Below are 18018 nucleotides of genomic sequence, written 5' to 3'. Positions count from 1 at the left end.
CCCCACCCAAGCCATCGTCTGTCTTACCCTTTCTCTGGGTCACTGTGACTCCCCTCATTGCTGGCTTCCTCTCTCTGAGTCTGTCCCTTTGCTCTCCAGGTCTCTGTCCCCTCTCTGGGTCCCTGTCCCCCTCTCAGGGTGTTTGCATCCTCTGGTTCTCCATACCCTCTGACCCTCAGATCTCTGGCTTCATCGTCCTGGATCTCTGTCCCTTTCTCTGTAGGTCTCTGTCCCACCGCACCCCTCCCTTTCTGGGTCTTTGTGCCCCCTTTCTGAATCTCTGTCTCTCTCTCTAGGTCTCTGGCCCGCTCTCTTCTTGGTCTCTGTCCTGGCTCCCTACTCTCTGGCTCTCTGAACACACTACCCCCACCCCCACCCCTTTTGGTCTCTATCTTCTCTCCCTGGATCTATGTCCCTCTCTGTCCCGGCCCTTCCCCCCCCCTCTGGGTCTTGGCTTCTCTCCCTCCATGTCTCCAGCTCAGTCCCGCCCTTGCCCAGCCCCCGGCTCTACGTGTCTCTCCGAGTCTCCCCGCCTCTCCATCACGCTCCGCCCCACGTTGAGCTGGGAAGTGGCGGATCCGGTTTTCCCTGGGCGGGTCTGGGAAAGGGGGGTTGGTGGAGGGAATGTGGGGAGTCACTTGGGGTGCTTGGTTCGGGCGACTGCAGCAGCATGGCGGCTCCGGAGAAGGAGCAGGTACTGGACGCGCCCCCACCCGCGGTCTGACGCAGCGGAGAGCTGGCCCCCAGCCCCTCTTGCTTCAGGAGATCCCCATTCCTGGGTCGGACCGAGGCGGGCACAGTGGGGGTGGGCTTCCCCCGTGGTTCCCAAGTCTCTGGGCAAGAGTAGCGCTGAAGGCGGGGTCTCCTGGGCCTGGAGGCTCACTGCGCTCCCGGAGTGCAGGGTGGGGTGACTCCGTATCCCACGAGGACTGAAGTGGGGACACCCCTCCTCCTGACTCTAGAGCTGGATACCCAGGATCTTCAAGAAGAAGACTTGTACCACTTTCATCGTTGACCTCGCAGATCCGGGGTGAGGAGCTTGACCCCAGTGACCAACCAGGAAGGCACCCCCCCCCAACTCCCCACCCACTGTGTGCTGGCCCCTCCCCCTCCAGGCCCCTCCTCTCCCCCCTATTCCTGCCACTGTGGGCACTCCCTAAGGCGTTCCCTGTGGGTTCGGGACTGGGTCACTCCGTGCCCTCCAAGAGCCCCACGCCTAGCCAGCCTTTAGGACAGTGTAGATCTGGGGTGGGGGTGGGGATCCTTAGCTGTCAATCTTTACCAAAGCCAAGCGCCGGGGGTCTTTGGTCCTCAAAATCACTAGTGAGTTTTAACCAGAGACCGCTATCTTTGCAGTCCCCTCACCCACCCTTCCAGTTCCCTACCGCTTAATTCTCAGCGGGTCACGGGCTCCAGCCGCTCCTTTGGGGACCCACGCCCCTAGTCCCTAACCCGCTCATTCAGGTGTTCCTGGGCTCCATCCTTTCTGTCTGGACCTGCCTTTCCCCTCGGGCTTCCTGTTTCTGTCGGTCTTATTCATCCCATCCATCCTTCTTCCCGGCTCTGAAGGAGGACAGGGCGTACCCTGCAGGAGCTGTCGGCACAGCCACCCCCCACCCTCCGCTGTGTGTCTTTTGGCAAATCCTCTGGCTCCTCTGGGCATTACACGCAGGTTACCTGCGAGTTCGACACACTTACAAGGAGCAGGGCCAGGCACCCCAGCGCTCCAGTCACTGCACCACCAGGTCTTCTAGGCCTCCACCATCCCCCTCATAAACTCCGAGAAACCAAAAACCCAGCCCAGACTCCCTGCCATGGCGTCCAGGCTGACTCTTATGCCTCCATAGGACAAGGTAGAACTGCCCCAGTGGGTTTCTGAGAGGGGCCGATCTTGGTGGAAAGACTCATCTTTCTCCCGAGGAGCATCTGGTGGCTACCTCTGGCCGCGTGTCTTATCGCCCGCATATCAGCTTAGGGCACCAACCGCCCAAATTTTATTATTGGGCGTTGATACATACATCAGATCACTCCATAGTTCACTCACACCGAGCAGCTTCCAAACACTTTTTTTCTTCCTGGGCTTCTGTTTTTTTGTCTCCACCAAAATTTCTTTTTCTATTTTAGATCATTTTATTGGGGGCTCTGACAGCTCTTATCACCATCCATCCATCCATCCATCCATCCATTGCGTCAAGCACATTCCCAAATAGGTTGCCATCATCATTCTCAAAACATTTTCTTTCTACTGGAGCCCTTGATATCAGCTCCTCATGTCCTCTCCCTCTCCTCCCTCCCTCATGAACCCATGGTAATTTATAAATCGCCCCCTCCATGTCTCACACCAACTGCTGTCTCCCTTCACCCATTTTCCTGTTGTCCGTCCCCCTAGGAAGGGGTTATATGTAGATCATTGTGATCCGTTCCCCTTTCCTCCCCCACCTTCCCCTTCCCTCCCCCACCTTCCCCTTCCCTCCCCCACCTTCCCCTTCCCTCCCCCACCTTCCCCTTCCCTCCCCCACCTTCCCCTTCCCTCCCCCACCTTCCCCTTCCCTTTCTGGTAAGCTACTCTCATTATTGGTCCTGAGGGGTTTATCTGTCCTGGATTCCCTGTGTTGTGAGCTCTTATCTGTACCAGTGTACATGCTCTGGTCTAGCCAGATTTGTCAGGTAGAATTGAGATCATGATGGTGGGGTGGCGGGTACAGGGGAAGCATTAAAGAACTAGAGGAAAGCTGTGTGTTTCCTGGGTGCTATACTGCACCCTGACTGGTTCGCCTCTTCCTTGTCCCACCAAGTTTTCCACGGCTGATGGTTTTGGGAAGGTAGATTACTAAGAAGAGCCCTGTGGTGCAGTGTGGATTAAGCGTTGGGCTGTTAACTGAAAGGTCAGCAGTTCAAGCCCACGTTAGAAGAGAGACAGGGCAGTGGGGTTCTGTTGGGATTGGCAGCCTGGGAGGACCAGGGGATCAGTTAGTTCTACTGACCCCCACAGAGCTGCACCGAGTTGGGATGGAGTTGACGTTGACCGCCGTCAGGTTCCGTTCCCAAGTCTTTCTTTCAAGGTACCTCGGCCTTTTCCTACTAGTAGCCGAGCGCCCCCTTTTGTGCGTCCCGAGAACTACTGGTATAGGATAGCTTTGGAGGGATCTGGATTACGGAACGCATCCATTTGGTGTTGGTGATCGCGGTGGCGGCGGCGGTGGCGGTGGTGGTAGTGGGGTGCATCAAGTCCGTTCAACTGCGAGTGTGAGAGCATCAACGTGTCCCCCAACCAGCTGTTTCTCAGGCTATCTTTGTGAATGAGAGGAAGGCGCAGGACTGGCCAGTGTTTCCTTCTATTGTGTTCTGTTGTCACGCCAGGTCGCAACCCACTTGATGGCCCTTAACCACCACCACCACAAACAGCCATCTTTTCAGGAGGGTTGACACCTGGGTCTCCCTCTCGTGGAGCCACACACGGCGAATCTGAACCACTGGCGACCTTTCAGTCCGCGGCTGAGCGCTTTCAAGCACCTTAAGAGTGAGGGCCTGAGATCTTTCACTGATGGGAGAGGGCGGGCAGAGAAGTCCAGGGCACCCTGGTCTGCAGGCAGGATGCAGGCCCATAAACTGGGAACCCTTGGGTGAGGAAAGCCGCTAGGAGAAGGCGTAGGGCTAAGACTGTGTCACCTGGTGGTTCTGGGAGAGGAGGGGACAGTGAGGTGACATTCCAAAGGTGGCTTGCATTTGGTGATTGATGGCAAGTGGAGGGAAGGCCCCGGGGAAAGTGACCCAGGACTGGAGATGGCACGGGCAGAGTCCTTTCCAAAGGACAATGTGGCCTGGCGGGTGCAAGGATCCTCACCAGGAGAGAGGGGGCTGCAGGGAGGATAGGCCAGGCCATGCTGAAGGGTCAGCACTGGGTGTAGGGGGGCCTTGTTGGGACCGTGTGAGGGTACATGGGAGTTTGAGAGACCGGTGGGAAAGCTGGGGCCAGGATCCAGGCAGGAAGGGAAGAGGCTGGAGGCAGGCCAGGATGGTGGGGACAGAGAGGAGGGGACAGGGCTTTTGAGGGGCTGATGGTTGTGGGAGTGAGAGGGGGGCCGGGAAAGGATGGCTCCTGGCCATCTGGTCAGGTGGCTGTGTGTGTGTGTGTGTGTGTGTGTTTCTTGGGGACCAAGATGGTGAAAATCCAAACAAATCCACTAGTTTTTTCCCCCCTCCCTCTAATAATTTTTTTTTTTAATGATAACTTAGTCAGGGGTTGACATTTCAGACCATCAGCATGGTATGATCAGTGTAGTTCATCAGATCCTCAGTGACTGACTCCTCGATTTCTCCTTCTGGTAGACCAGCCTCACTCGATTCACCTAAATTAACACCCGCCAACACTCTTGTCCATTGCTTTACCTTCCCTCGCCCCCAGCAAGCTCCAAAGTCTGTCCTTTGGGGATGCCCTGACTAGTTTTGTATACACCCCACCACAGGACTAAATTAGCTCCATCTGCCCCAAAGAGAGTGAGACATCTCATGGGAGACCAACGAAAGACGGAGACAATGGATATAAAATAAAAGGTTATTTACCGTCTGCTCCAATTTCCCTAGAGCAAGGCCCTCCTCTCTGTTACCAAAGGGCTATCCCTGTGGCACACACCGCAGACCTCAGCTGATCGGCTCCCCCGGCATCATCAGGAGGCAAGAATGAGGCACGACTTCCCCACAGTGAAAGTCAAGGCTGTGCTTAAGGTTGCCCACCCGTTCTGCCAACTCTCTGCCTGGCATGGGTGGGCAGTCCTCATCTCGGGGAAACTTTCCCTTACTCCACTGTTGCTACAGAGCCCAGGTGGCTGAGCGGTTACACGTTGGGCTTGCCAACCGCAAGGTTGGAAGTTCGAAGCCACCCTCTGCTCTGTGGGCGAAAGATGAAGCTCTCTACTCCCGTGAAGAGCTTTGTTTCACAGGGTAGGTGCTGTTGAGTTGGTTCCGGCTCGTCGTGACCCTCCTATGTACAACAGAAGGAAACAGTGCCCGGGCCCGTGTCATCCTTCAAGGCTGGGAGCTCTGAGGATGGCCCACCGTGGTACCCGAAGGGTTGCAGCCTTCTGCATGCATGGCAACTCAGTGTAAAAAAACACCCAAGTCCTTACAACTGGACCGATGGGCGGCACTGTGAAAAATGCAGGAAAGATTGACATTGTCCAGAATATCGCAACAGGCTCAGGCACCCACAGGGTGCCCTGTGCTGCAGGCTCACGGTGAATCCGAGTGGACTCGATGGCAGTGATTAAAAAAAAAAAAATTCCAAGTAGCATGCTGGGTAAACAGAGGGGCAGCGCAAAGGGGAAAGGTCCTCAACAAGGTGGGTGGACTCGTGGCTGCACCCAGGGGCTCAGACATGAGAAGAGTTGGGAGCATGGGGCCAAGCTGGGCGGTGTCTCGTTCTCTGGGGCACAGGGTTGCCGTGAGTCAGAACAGACTCGGTGGCACCTGACAACAACAACATTGTGAGTTGATAACAGGGAGCCACCGGGTGGTGCAGTGGATGAAGCGCTGGCCTGCTAACCCAAAGGTCGGTAGTTTGAATCCACCAGCCACTTTGCGGGAGGCAGATGAGGCCATGTGCTTCAGAGTGACAGCCTCAAAAAAAAAAGAAAAAAGAAAAAGATAGACAGTCTCAATAAAAGATTGAGTCTCAAAAAAAGAGAGATTAATCTCAAAAAAATGATTGACAATCACAAAAAAGATTGACAGTCTCAAAAAGAGATTGACAATCTAAAAAAAAATTGAGTCTCTAAAAAAGAAAAGATTGTTTAAAAAAAAAATTTCCAGTCTCGGGAAAAAAAAAAGATTTCCAGTACAAGAGCAGTTGCACTCTGTCCTGTAGGGTCAGGCTCACTGAGCTGGGATGGACATGCCGGCAGCCGGTTGGGCTAGATTTTCTTCGTCAATCGCATGGCGTGGACTCTGATGCATGGAACTCAATGCGATCGGTCTCCCACGGCAGCATGGCCCATTGCCCAGCCCGGAGCCACCTGCATCCTCACTGGGGTCGCTGGGCTCTTCCATACACTGTGGCAGCTCCCACGCAGGCTGAGGTCCAGCTGACTGAGGGGGCTTATCTTCCAGCGCTGGTCTCTTGTCACTTGCTCCATGTTCCTTGGCTGGATTTCAGAAGTAGATCATCAGACACGTGGCCGGGTGCCTCTCTATGTTATCAGGAGAACTGAAAAGGGAATTCATGCTCCCCCTCCAAAAACCCAACGGCCTTACACTATTTTGTGTTAAACTCTCGATGTGGAAGCATACAAGCCAAAGAAGAAACCAGATGATTTGCCAACGCAAGTTCAATGGATCAGCTGGTGGCAAAAGTCTTCATCCAACTCAGCATGACGGACCGCCAGTGAGCCTGGGCAAACACTGCCCTGTGTGCCATCCCTCAGGGGGCTCCTTGCCAACCCAACTTGGTTCTACTCCAGTGTCTTCTCTTGGAGTTGCACCTGATCTTATTTCCGGTTTTTATTCAAATCCACTGGGGAGTGGGCCGATTCTGCTGGTTTTTTGGCCAGGAATCTCTTGATCCTGAAAGTCTTTTTTTTTCTTCCAAGAAAGAAAAGGTTGTAGTTAGTTCAAGGATCATTTGTTTGCCCTTAGGAGTGTTTTCCAGTCCAGTCTGTTGGGGCACCACGCCCTGGCCCCAAAGTCCACCTTCAGCACTCCCTGGGGACCTTGCCACTCCATTCCCTTGCTGTTCCGCTGCACTCCCCCAGTGCTCTGCCTCGGTGTGGTGGGATCAGGTCAGGTGCAATTCCCACACTGTGTCTCCGGTGCTGTCCCCTGTATCGCCCTTAGTCACTGAGGGGCATCATGTCTCATAGTGGGGCCAGCCATGTTGTTCTCTCTGTGGACTGGCTGCTCTACTCAGGAACATCATCCTCAAGGCCTGGTGGGCCAGGCTGTGCTCCACTCTCTCCTCCTGCCCCTTCACCTGCTCCCGTGTGCTCTGATCAAATATGTCCATCTCCCAGAGCTGCAGAGTCAATGTCGTCCTTTGAAACAAATTCTTCTCGGGGGAGGGGCAGGAATCCACTTAATTTTTGGTGCTGGGGCCAGTCTCCTAGAGATCCTGAAAGTCTTGAGATGACATGGTGAAGTCGGAGAAATACCACACTCAGGATGGCGGAGACACTGAGAGAAGGGAATGCTTTTCACAGAACTTCTCTCTCTCTCTCTGTCTCTCTCTCTCATCTTTCTCTGGAAGTCTACTTAGTCTGGAAGCAGCCTTGGATTTGCCTGTCATTGGGGGCCCTGCGGTTGGTGTCAGGGGCCATCGAGTCGGGTTGGACTCCCAGTGACCTTGTGCCCAACAGAAGGGAACACGACCCGTCTTGCACCGTCCGCACCACTGCTCCCTGGCCTGAGCCCAAGGTTGCGGCCAGTGTCCATGCATCGCGTGGCAGGCTTTTCTCTTTGACCCCGCCCTTCCACTCTACCAAGCAGGATGTCCTTCTCCAGGGACTGACCTCTCCCGACCATAGGTCCCAAGGGCGTGAGATGGAGTCTCGCCATCCTTGCCTTGAGGGAGCCCTCTGGCCCTACTTCTTTCAAAACGGAGCTGCTTGTTCTTTTGGCCGTCGGTGGGATTTTCGGTACTTGTTCGCCGGCCTGTCCTGCAAAGGCATCGATTGCGCTTTGTTGCTTCTTTGTCATGTGCGACTTCCACAGGCCTAGGAGGGGCTTGAAAGAACCGTGGCTTGGGTCAGGCGCCCCTCAGTCCTCTGAGTACCCTCCTTGCTTCTTAACACTCTAAGGAGGTCTTGTGCAGCAGCAGAAGGCAACGCAGCATTTGATCTCTTGCCTGTTGCTGCCAGGAACATCGGTGGTAGATCCAAGCCGACCGAAATCCTTGACGACGTCAGTCTCCTCGCCCTTGGTCACGATGTCACCTACTGGCCCACTTGGGGCTTCTCCACACTGAGTTGTCATCCACACCGATGACGTACTTCCTCAGCAAGTACTTCAGGCCTCTGACTTTCCGCCAGCGAGGGGGTGTCACCTGCAGATCGCCGGCTGTTAATAAGCAAGCCGTCCTCCCATCCTGGATGCACGCTCTTTGCCATCAGATGAGCTGGCTTCTCTGATGATTTGCTCGGCATCCAGACGGAGTGAGGGTAGTGAGAGGGTACAACCCCGACACACACCTGCCCTGATTTCAAAGCAGGTGTTTGAAATACCAGGGACATTGCCTCCAGCAGCACACAAGCCACCCCCCGTCCGACAGACTGACCGACACGTGGTGGGTAGGTGACCCGGAACACCAGTGGCAAAGGTCCCAGCATCCTAGAGCTGCGTCAGCCTCCACAGGGGTGACCAGCAGACAGAAGGGGCTGGTCCTTCCATGGATGCTTCGTAAACCTGTGGAGTAGACAGTGCGATTATTTTCTTTGGTTTGAGGAGATTTAGGCTCAAAGACCTGTAACCAGGTAACTCATCCAAAGAGAGTCTTAGATCTCTGTCCCTCTCTCTTTGTGGGCCTTTGTCCTTGTCCTCTCTCCCTGAGTCCCTGCCTCCCTCTCTGTATCTCTGTGCCCCTTTCTCTGGGTCTCTGTCCTCATTTCTCTCTGGGTCTCTGTGCCTCTCTCTCTCTCTCAGGGTCCCTGTCACCCTCTTTTTGGGTCTCTGCGCACCCTGGCTCCCAGAGTTCTCCTCTCTGGGTCTCTCTCTCTGCCTCCATTCCCTCTGCTCTTGGAGTCTCTGTCTCACCCCCTCAGGGTCTTTGTCCCCTTTCTCTCTGGATCCGCCACGGTCAGTATGGGGGTGTAGCTATGCCTGGGGGAACAGGGTTCGTGTAGACAGCCCCGCTACAAAACCCAGACACTTCTATCAGAGGCTTGGGGTTTGGAGGTGAGGACCCTGAACTTCATGCTCCCTCCCCCCCCTCCAGAGGAACCCTTTGCCAGTGTGGGCACCCCCGGAACACACACCCATCAGTGGCTGTGGAGGACGCGTTCGGGGCAGCTGTGGTGACGGAGTGGGATGGTGACGCACATACCACCGAGAAGCCCACCGATGCCTACGGGGACCTGGATTTCCTGTACGCCGGCCGCAAGGCCAGTAATGTGAGGCTGCATGGCTGGGGGGTTGGGGGGTTGATCGAGCATGCACCAGGGTGCCCGGGGCCAGGTCTGGGCGCCTCAGCTGAACCCTGTCTCTCCACTGGCCCTTCCCTGTGTTCCTCCCGGCGTTTCTGCCTGACCCACTCTCTGGGACTGTCGGGTCTGTCTCTCTGTCTCGGAATCTCTGTCTCTCTCTTTGTCTCCATCCCATGACTATGGGTTGCTTTTTCCCTCTCTCTGGGTCTCTGTCCGCTTGCCTTTGAATCTCTGTCTCCTGTTTCTTTCCTTCACTCTCTGGGCCTCTGCCCTATCTCTCTGGGTCTCTGTCCCCCTATCTCTGAATCTCTATCCTCTGTCTCTGGGTCTATGTCCTCTTCTGTCTCTGTGTCTCTGTTCCTCTGTTTCTGGGTCTCTGTACCCCTTTCTCTTTGTCCCTGTCCCCCCTTCTCTGGGTCTCTGTCTTCTCCCTCTTTGGGTCTCTGTCCCCTTGTCTCTGGGTCTCTGTTCCCTTGTCTCTGGGTCTCTGTCCTCCTTCCCCTGTGTCTCCCCCATGTGTGTCCGCAGTTCCTCCGTCTCTCTGACCGCACGGACCCAGCAGCAGCCTATAATCTGGTCACAAGTACCTGGGGCTTCCGCCCCCCGAACCTGGTGGTGTCGGTGCTGGGGGGCTCCGGGGACCCAATCCTCCAGACCTGGCTGCAGGATCTGCTGCGTCGCGGGCTGGTGCGGGCTGCCCAGAGCACAGGTGACCAGGGCCAGGGCGAATGGCTCCCGTGGGGCTGTCTCTTCCCTCTGGGCTTCAGTGCCCATCTTCGCCGTGGTTGTTCTCTTCTGGGCTTCGTCTCTCCACGCCCCTGCCCGGCTCTGCGTCCAGCACCAGCTCTGCCTCTCTCTGTAGGCGCCTGGATCGTCACAGGCGGGCTGCACCAGGGCATCGGGCGGCACGTCGGCGTGGCTGTGCGAGACCACCAGACGGCCAGCACTGGGGGGAGCAAGGTGGTAGCCATGGGCGTGGCCCCGTGGGGAGTGGTCCGGAACAGAGACACCCTTGTCAATGCCAAGGTGAGACCAAGGGGCTGGAGTGAGTGGGCAGGGCTGGGGAGGGTGGGACTCCTGGTTCTGAGGGAGGAGGGGCTGGGGGTCAGGACTCCTGGTCTGAGGGAGGAGGTACTGGGGGTCAGGACTCCTGGTCTGAGGGAGGAGACTTGGGGGTCAGGACTCCTGGTCTGAGGGAGGAGGGCTGGGGGTCAGGACTCCTGGTCTGGAGGAGGAGGAGGGCTGGGGGGTCAGGACTCCTGGTCTGAGGGAGGAGGAGGGCTGGGGGTCAGGACTCCTGGTCTGGAGGAGGAGGAGGGCTGGGGGTCAGGACTCCTGGTCTGAGGGAGGAGGATGGCTGGGGGTCAGGACTCCTGGTCTGAGGGAGGAGGGCTGGGGGTCAGGACTCCTGGTCTGAGGGAGGAGGGCTGGGGGGTCAGGACTCCTGGTCTGAGAGAGGAGGAGGGCTGGGGGTCAGGACTCCTGGTCTGAGGGAGGAGGGCTGGGGGTCAGGACTCCTGGTCTTAGGGAGGAGGGCTGGGGGTCAGGACTCCTGGTCTGAGGGAGGAGACTTGGGGGTCAGGACTCCTGGTCTGAGGGAGGAGGGCTGGGGGTCAGGACTCCTGGTCTGAGGGAGGAGGAGGGCTGGGGGTCAGGACTCCTGGTCTGAGGGAAGAGGGATTGGGGGTTCAACTCCTGGTCTGAGGGAAGAGGGATTGGGGGTTCAACTCCTAGGTCTGAGTGGGGAGGGGTCAGGGGGTTGGGCTCTGGGGTCTGAGGGAGGGAGGCAGGGGGCAGTCAGGGCCCTGGACTAAGGTTGCTGGGCACAGGGTGACCGCTGTCTGCCTCCCTACATGAAGCGCCCCATGGTCTCCCCTCTTGCCCGCAGGGCTCCTTCCCGGCCAAGTATCCGTGGCGCAACAGCCCCGAGGCCGAGGCCCAGGCGGCCCTGGGCCAGTTCTCGCTGGACTACAATTACTCGGCCTTCTTCCTGGTGGACGACGGCACCCACGGCCGCCTGGGTGGCGAGAACCGCTTCCGTCTGAGCTTCGAGTCCTACATCTCCAGGCAGAAGACGGGCATTGGCGGTGAGCAGCCTTTTCTCTCGCTGCACCTACGGGGGTGGTGGTGGTGGTGGTGTCCCGGGCAACATGTGGGTGGAGAGAGCAAAGACATCCTTGGATTATTGAGTCGGTTCTGACTCATAGCGAGCCGGTGCCCAGCAAAGGAAGTGCTGCCCGGCCCTGCGGCATCCTCGCCGCGGTTCCTGGACCAGAGCGCATGATGGCACCTGCCCTGCTTGCCCTTTGCTTGATCCCAAGCACGATGCCCTTCTTTACTGGTCAAAAATCTCAAACGCAAACTCCTTTCCATTGGCAGAGCTGGCCCTGTCTCTCTTTTTCTTTCTTTAAATCATTTTATTGGGGGATCGGACAGCTCTTATCCCAATCCATCCATCCATTGGGTCAGGCACATCTGTACATAGGTTGGCATCATCATTCTCAAAACATTTTTCTTTCTTTCTTTTTTATATTTTTCTTTCTACTTGAGCCCTTGGGATCAGCTTTTTTTTTTAATTTTTATTTATTTTTTGAGGTGTCCATCTGTGTCCTGCAGGGCCTTCCTCTCCCTCGCTGCCCCTCTACTTGACCAAGCAGATGTTCTTTTCCAGGGCCTGGTCTCGCCTGACAACCCGTCAAACTGTGTGACAGGGAGTCTTGCCATCCTTGCCTCTAAGGAGCACTCTGGCCGTAAAAATGTTAGCAAATGATCTAGAACAAACAAACAAACAAACAAATAAATACATACAAAGAAACTCATTGCCGGCAAGTAGATTTTGACTAAGGGAAAGAGATGGTTTTTTTTACCCCCATAAGGAATTAAACAAACAAGCTCACCTCCATGGAGTCAAAGCTGACCGAGAAGGTTTATGGGAGTAGAAAGCCCAGTCATTCTCCCTCAGAGCTGCTGGTGGTTTCAAACCGCTGAACAAGCGGATCACACCCCAACTCGTGATCTCTATAGCACCAGGGCTCCCCTTAAAGGCCTCTGGTCTCGGAAACCCACAGGGCCGGTTCTCCCCTGTCCTCGTGGGTCACTGTGAGTTGGAGTTCACTCAGGGCGGCGAGTTGAGTCTTTGGGTTTTGATAGCTCATGCTAGATAACGTCGTAAAAAACTGGGGTTGCTCTCATTCCCATGGAGAAGGTGTGCAAATGTCCTTCTCTCTCCAAATGAAACGAGCTAAACTCTCCAACCTAAACGGCAGATTTGTGCTTTAAAAAAAATTTTTTTTCCCTTTGCCACTCTGCTGAGCAAGTTTCAGCTTTTCACTTGACTGTGCATGTTTCGAAGGACAATGAAAAATCTATTTTTTTGTGGACCAGTCAGCTTTCCTGTTATTAACGGCCAGTTCAAGTTCTTAGTACACTTTAAAATGAAGGCCTCTCTTATCTTTTTGTAGGAATTCCCTGTGGCCCGTGGATAGCTGTCATTTGAACATTAGTATGTGCTACACATTTTTGTAAAAATGAGTTGTGGTGTGGAGTCAAGTGCTGTCACACGGCTCTTGTCATTTTTACGTGGTTAGCTAAGCCTTTCAAAGCCCGTTCATTCCGTCTCCTTAGCCATGCTTTCCCCACTCCAGGGCTATGGTAACTTTCTACTCCGTGTTCTTTTATTTTTAAATTAAAAATTTTTTCCCTCTGTGTTTTTTAAATATTGAATAGTTCTCTCTATCTATATATATATATATTTCTGTTGTACAAGACTTTTAATTTATTTTTAATTATTTCTTTATTTTTGTCTTTAAAATCATTTTATTGGGAGCTCTTGCAGGCATCAGAACATCCCATAGTCCAGACCCATCAAGCAGTGTTGCACAATGGCTACCAGCATCAGTTTCGACAGATTTTCTTTCTTCTTGAACTCCTTGATATCAGCTCCCCTTGACCCCTTCCCTCCTGTCTCCCAACCTACCCCCCAGTAATTCTATATTTTTAAGGTTTAATCCACCCGGAAATGATTTTTACATATTATGAGTTAGTGTCGATTTCTTCCAGCTAGCAAGTCATTTTTCTTCATGGCTCCGTCATAAATAAATCATTCTTGTCCAGCTCAATGCCCCTAAATACTCCTTCCATTATAGAGTCAGTCCCTTTAAATCAGTGGTTCTCAACCTTCCTAATGCCGTGACCCTTCAATACCGTTCCTCAGGTGGTGGTGACCCCGCCCCCAACCATAACATTATTTTTGTTGCTACTGCATCACTGTCATTTTGCTACTGTGATGAATCCGCATGTAAATAGCTGATAGGCAGGATGAATTTTCATCGTTACAAATTGATCATTGTGAAAGCAGAGTGATGAATCACAAAACAATATGTAATTATGTATTGTGAAATATTTATTTCTAATGACAAATCAATGACATGTTGTCTTGAAGCATGGTGTCGCTTGGGTAACAGTCTTCACGCTGGGTACTCGTAGGTGGGTGCATCTGCATGTGGGTGGACCCGCTTGGAGACTCATGCTGGGTACTCATAGGTGGGCATATCTGCATGTGAGTGGACCTGTCTGGAGATGGATAGAGGAGCCATGTCTTGGTTCCTAAGACCATCGGAAATATGTGTTTTCTGAGGTCTTAGGCGACTCTTGTGTAAGGGTCGTTTGACCCCCGAAGGGGTCATGACCCACAAGTTGAGAACTGCTTCTTTAGATGTTGAAACCCGTTTCTGAACCTTTTCTCTTTCGCCTCTTTATTTTCTTTTAATTTATTAATTGGGAGTTCTTACAGATATCATTCCCTAGTTCAATCACATGCTAGCAGACTTGTACAATTGCTACCACAATTGGTTTCCAAACCTTCTTTTTCTTCCTGGAATCCTTGACATCCTCTCTCTTTGATCTCTTTCACATCTTGACTTTCTTATTGGCGCTGTGAGTTAGGCACCGGGCTTCTAACTACAAGGTCGGTGGTTCAAACTCACCAGCTGTTGCACGGGAGAAGAAAGAGGAGGCTGCCTGCTTCTGTGCAGATTTGCAGTCTTGTAAACCTTACCTAAGGTCTCTATGTGTCAGAATCGACCCAGTGGTGGTGGTGGTGTGCTTTTATCCGGTGTATCCAGAATGATGTTTTCCTGATAGCACGTTCAAGACATTTTAATTGGTGTTCCCTGTTACTTGTTCTTTCTAGAAGGAAAAGTTCCTGGCTCTCCTCTGATACTTATTCTTCCATAGGAGTTTCCCCTCCTTTCTTTCCCTTTCCTGCTACAGAGAAAACACGTGCAAAAGTTCCCCAAGTCCTCTTTCCTCCCCAAATGACACTGATGGACGAAATTGTGACAGGTTGACATGGCTTAAGTTTATTCAGGCTTTGTCGTTAAATCTGCTTTGTATTTCCTTTTAGGAAGATTCTGCCTTCCAGGGACAGAAATGTCCCTGGAAATGACTTGATGACAGTACATTTGAGCTTGTTTGAAACCTTTCCAGGCGAATTGATTCCCAAGCTTTTGTAATTGTTAGTGAGTGAAACACAAATAAGATACATATCACGATTGTGGGGAAAAGTTTTTTTTTAATGTTTGTGTATTTTTCTTGTATCAATCCTCTGAGTGGATTGTTTCTTTTCTTTCTTTTTTTTTGGATTGGATTGTTTCTTGCTTTTCTATTTTTTAGTGGAGTTTCTCTAATTTTCTGGGGGACAGCGAGCATGTTTTCTTTAAGTAAATAGCTTTTTTGTCTCTTCCAGTGCTTCCTTTTCCTTCAGGGATTCCCTTTTTCATGAGGTATCAGCCTAGCTGAACCATCCCGGGTGAGGACGAGGAAGAGTCACACTGTCTTACTTCTTATTTTAGTGGAAACACGGAGTTAGTAGAAAACCACTTCTTATTCTCTTGCAATTGGACGTTGGTCAATGTCTTTATGGCGTTTACCTAGTCTTTTGGATTCCCATTTCCTTCACTTTATCTTTGAACTTTCGCCCTTCTGGCTCCTTGACAGTTAATCAATTACAGGAGTGACTCACGCCATAGTGCCGACCTTGATCTGGGACCCAGGGAACCAGCCCTGAGGGGCTGGGAAGGGGGCCACCACAGCCCTCAAAATCCGTGTCTTCTCCTAAAGTGTTCCAAGGGCCAATCCCAGGGTTCTCAGGGCAGAAGCTTAGGAAGAGACCATATTTACCCCCAGAGACTCCTGGGAAATGTGTTTGGATTCCCATCCCCTAGCAAAGGAGGTTGGGAGGGAATTCTGGGTATCCTCCTTCACGAGACCCGAGTGTCCAAGCCCTCCGCTCTCTTCTATCCTCAGGGACTGGGATTGACATTCCTGTGCTCCTCCTCCTGATTGATGGTGACGAGAAGATGCTGAAGGTGGGGGGACCTTGGCTCCTGGCTTTGAAGGAGGACGAGGCTGGGAGGATGGATGCCTGGGTCTAAGAGAGGAGGTCCTGGGGGGGCTTGAACTCCTGAGTCTTGAGAAGAGAGGAGACTGGGGACCTGGCGTCCTGGCGGGATGAACATGTCTGCCTTGACCTTCTTCTCCCCCCTTTATCTTGTAGAGGATAGAAAATGCCACCCAGGCTCAGCTCCCCTGTCTCCTGGTGGCCGGGTCTGGGGGTGCTGCGGACTGCCTGGCCGAGACGCTGGAGGACACGTTGGCTTTAGGGAGCGGGGCGTCCAGGCGGGGTGAAGCTCAGGATCGGATTAGGCGTTTCTTTCCCAAAGGGAACCCTGAGGTGCTGCAGGCTCAGGTATGACATCATCGAGGGCCGAACTCCAAAATTAGGTCTGGGCTCTCCAGGGAGGAGGGGGCTGGGGACCTGCGCTTCTAGTGCTGGGGATAGAGGGCGCTGGGTACTCAGACCTGCAGGTCCCAGAGTGAAATGGCCTTCTGAGTCTTCTTTCGGGGGAGGGCTCTGAGCCTGGCCTCCTCCAGGACCCAGGAGGAGTTGGCAGAATTCTGTCTCTGGTAGGTGGAGAGGATCATGACCCGGAAGGAGCTACTGACCGTCTATTCGCCGGAGGACGGCCCCGAGGAATTTGAGACCATTGTTTTGAAGGCCCTTGTCAAGGGTAAGACCTGCGTTCTCCCCTTTCCTCAGCTCCACCCTGGACGCCTTGCCTGGCCTGACCCCTTTGTCCATCCTCTCTAACCTGAGGTCTGTGTCTCCTCTCAGCCTCTCCATTTGGTTCTTCACTTTTGCAGTGTTGCTTGGGTGGGGGGTTGCCTTGTCGTGTTGGGACCCATCCCTCCAGGTGCTTTTATTAAGTCCCAGCATGCTCTGTCCCTCTGTGAGATCCATCCATCCTCTTCCCACACACCCATCTTTTCATCTGTCCATTAACCCGTTAGTCCGTGAATCCCCCACTCTTCTATCCTTGACCCATCCATCCATGATTCCTTCCATCTATCCATCCAACCATCTATCCATCCACCCACCCATCCATCCACCCATCCATGAATCCTTCCATCTCTCCATCCATCCATCCATCCATCCATCCATCCATCCATCCATCCATCCTTCCTTCCATATATCCATCCATCCACCCATCCACCTATCCATCCATGAATCTTCCATATATCATTCATCCATCTATCCATCCATCTATCCATCCAACCATCCACTTTCCCCTTCTATTCACTTGCCTTTTCTTTCATCCATCCAGTCAACTAGCAAGCTATTCTTCTATCTAGTCACCAGTCAACCATCAACTTTGCCCCCCTCCGCCCATGGGCAACCCCATCCACCCATGGGCAACCCCATCCACCCATGGGCAACCCCCTCCACCCATGGGCAACCCCCTCCACCCATGGGCAACCCCATCCACCCATCCCACTATCTATGCATCTTCTCATGCCCCTCTGCATCCAACTGTTCTTTCAGCTCCCCACACACCCATGCCTCCATCATGGGTCAGGGCAAGGTCATTGGAGATGAATTCATCTCCCAGCGAGAAGTGGCCGATACCTCTGTGAGGTTTCCAGAGTGGTTCATCTCTCAGTTCCTGCTGTGCCATGCTGAAAGAATTCAGGCAGCAGAAGCACTTTTGTAAATACAGGTGACTTGTAGGAGGAACAGGGAAGTCTTGGGTCTTCACAGGAAATCCCAAGAGTGCCCTGAGAGGTCTGAGAGGAAGCTCAGCCTTGGGCGGACCCCCGCCCCCTCTAAGAGTGCATGGGAACAAGAGAAGAGTCAAAGAGGCATGGCCTTCCTGTCTCAGGCTCTTATCTCCTCCGGCCGGGGAGGCGTGGTTGAAGGTATTGGCTGACCTCATTGGCTGAGCTTAAGAGTACCTGGGTGATGTCATGTGGCTGGGCCTATAGTCTGTGCACCCAGGTGGATTTCCCTCCTGGGCCCAGGGGGCTTGTGTGTGAGCATGCACAGTTAGAATCTTTCCCTACGTGTCTAATGAACGAGCCTGATTTCTTTCCAACCCCTTTGTTGTGGCCCTCGGCAGGCATTGGGGAGACAACCCCCCTTTGTCCCTATTCTGGCAACCTAACACTTCCTTAGAAAAGGCAGCTCAGAGAGGTGCTTAATGCAAATCAAGGCAGGAAGCATAATGGCTGGGAATGGAGACTCATTCATTCATTGAAGAAACACATAAAAATGGCCATGATCCTGGCACCATTCTGTGACCTAGAAGTTAAAGAAGATCCATTTCCTGCTCTCAAGGACCCCAGATCTTTGTAAGGTTGTTTGGGTGAAGTCTTAAGTAAAATCTAAGGTGTGTGAGTCCGGTTGACTAGAGAAACAAATTCATAGACACTCATATGTGTATAAGAAATAGCTTTATATAAAAGAACAATTGTATATCGAGAAAACAGCCCAGTCCAGTCCAGATCAAGTCCATACATTGGATATTAGCCCATAGGTCCGATGCTAGTCCAT

The 18018-nt window shown here is 53.2% G+C and overlaps 1 protein-coding gene across 2 annotated transcripts in view; it reads left to right on the top strand.

The window, feature by feature from the left end:
• Positions 1-583: 583 nt before the first annotated feature.
• Positions 584-18018, top strand: part of TRPM4 (transient receptor potential cation channel subfamily M member 4) — a 38714-nt gene continuing 21279 nt past the window's right edge. Inside the window, exons 1-9 of one of the 2 annotated variants that reach the window (XM_075536538.1) lie at positions 584-694; positions 963-1030; positions 8921-9095; positions 9657-9837; positions 9991-10154; positions 11017-11215; positions 15435-15496; positions 15685-15876; positions 16099-16198. In XM_075536538.1, the coding sequence (XP_075392653.1) occupies positions 671-694; positions 963-1030; positions 8921-9095; positions 9657-9837; positions 9991-10154; positions 11017-11215; positions 15435-15496; positions 15685-15876; positions 16099-16198 (1165 nt within the window). In that variant the 5' untranslated portion in view covers positions 584-670. Of the gene's footprint in view, positions 695-962; positions 1031-8920; positions 9096-9656; positions 9838-9990; positions 10155-11016; positions 11216-15434; positions 15497-15684; positions 15877-16098; positions 16199-18018 lie in introns of those variants that run through there. The other variant, XM_075536539.1, reaches the window with a different exon arrangement.

Source organism: Tenrec ecaudatus, chromosome 18 (assembly GCF_050624435.1).
Source record: "Tenrec ecaudatus isolate mTenEca1 chromosome 18, mTenEca1.hap1, whole genome shotgun sequence".
NCBI lineage: Eukaryota > Metazoa > Chordata > Mammalia > Afrosoricida > Tenrecidae > Tenrec > Tenrec ecaudatus.
Note: the sequence above shows the minus strand (reverse complement) of the source record. Positions and strands in the feature narration are given on the sequence as shown.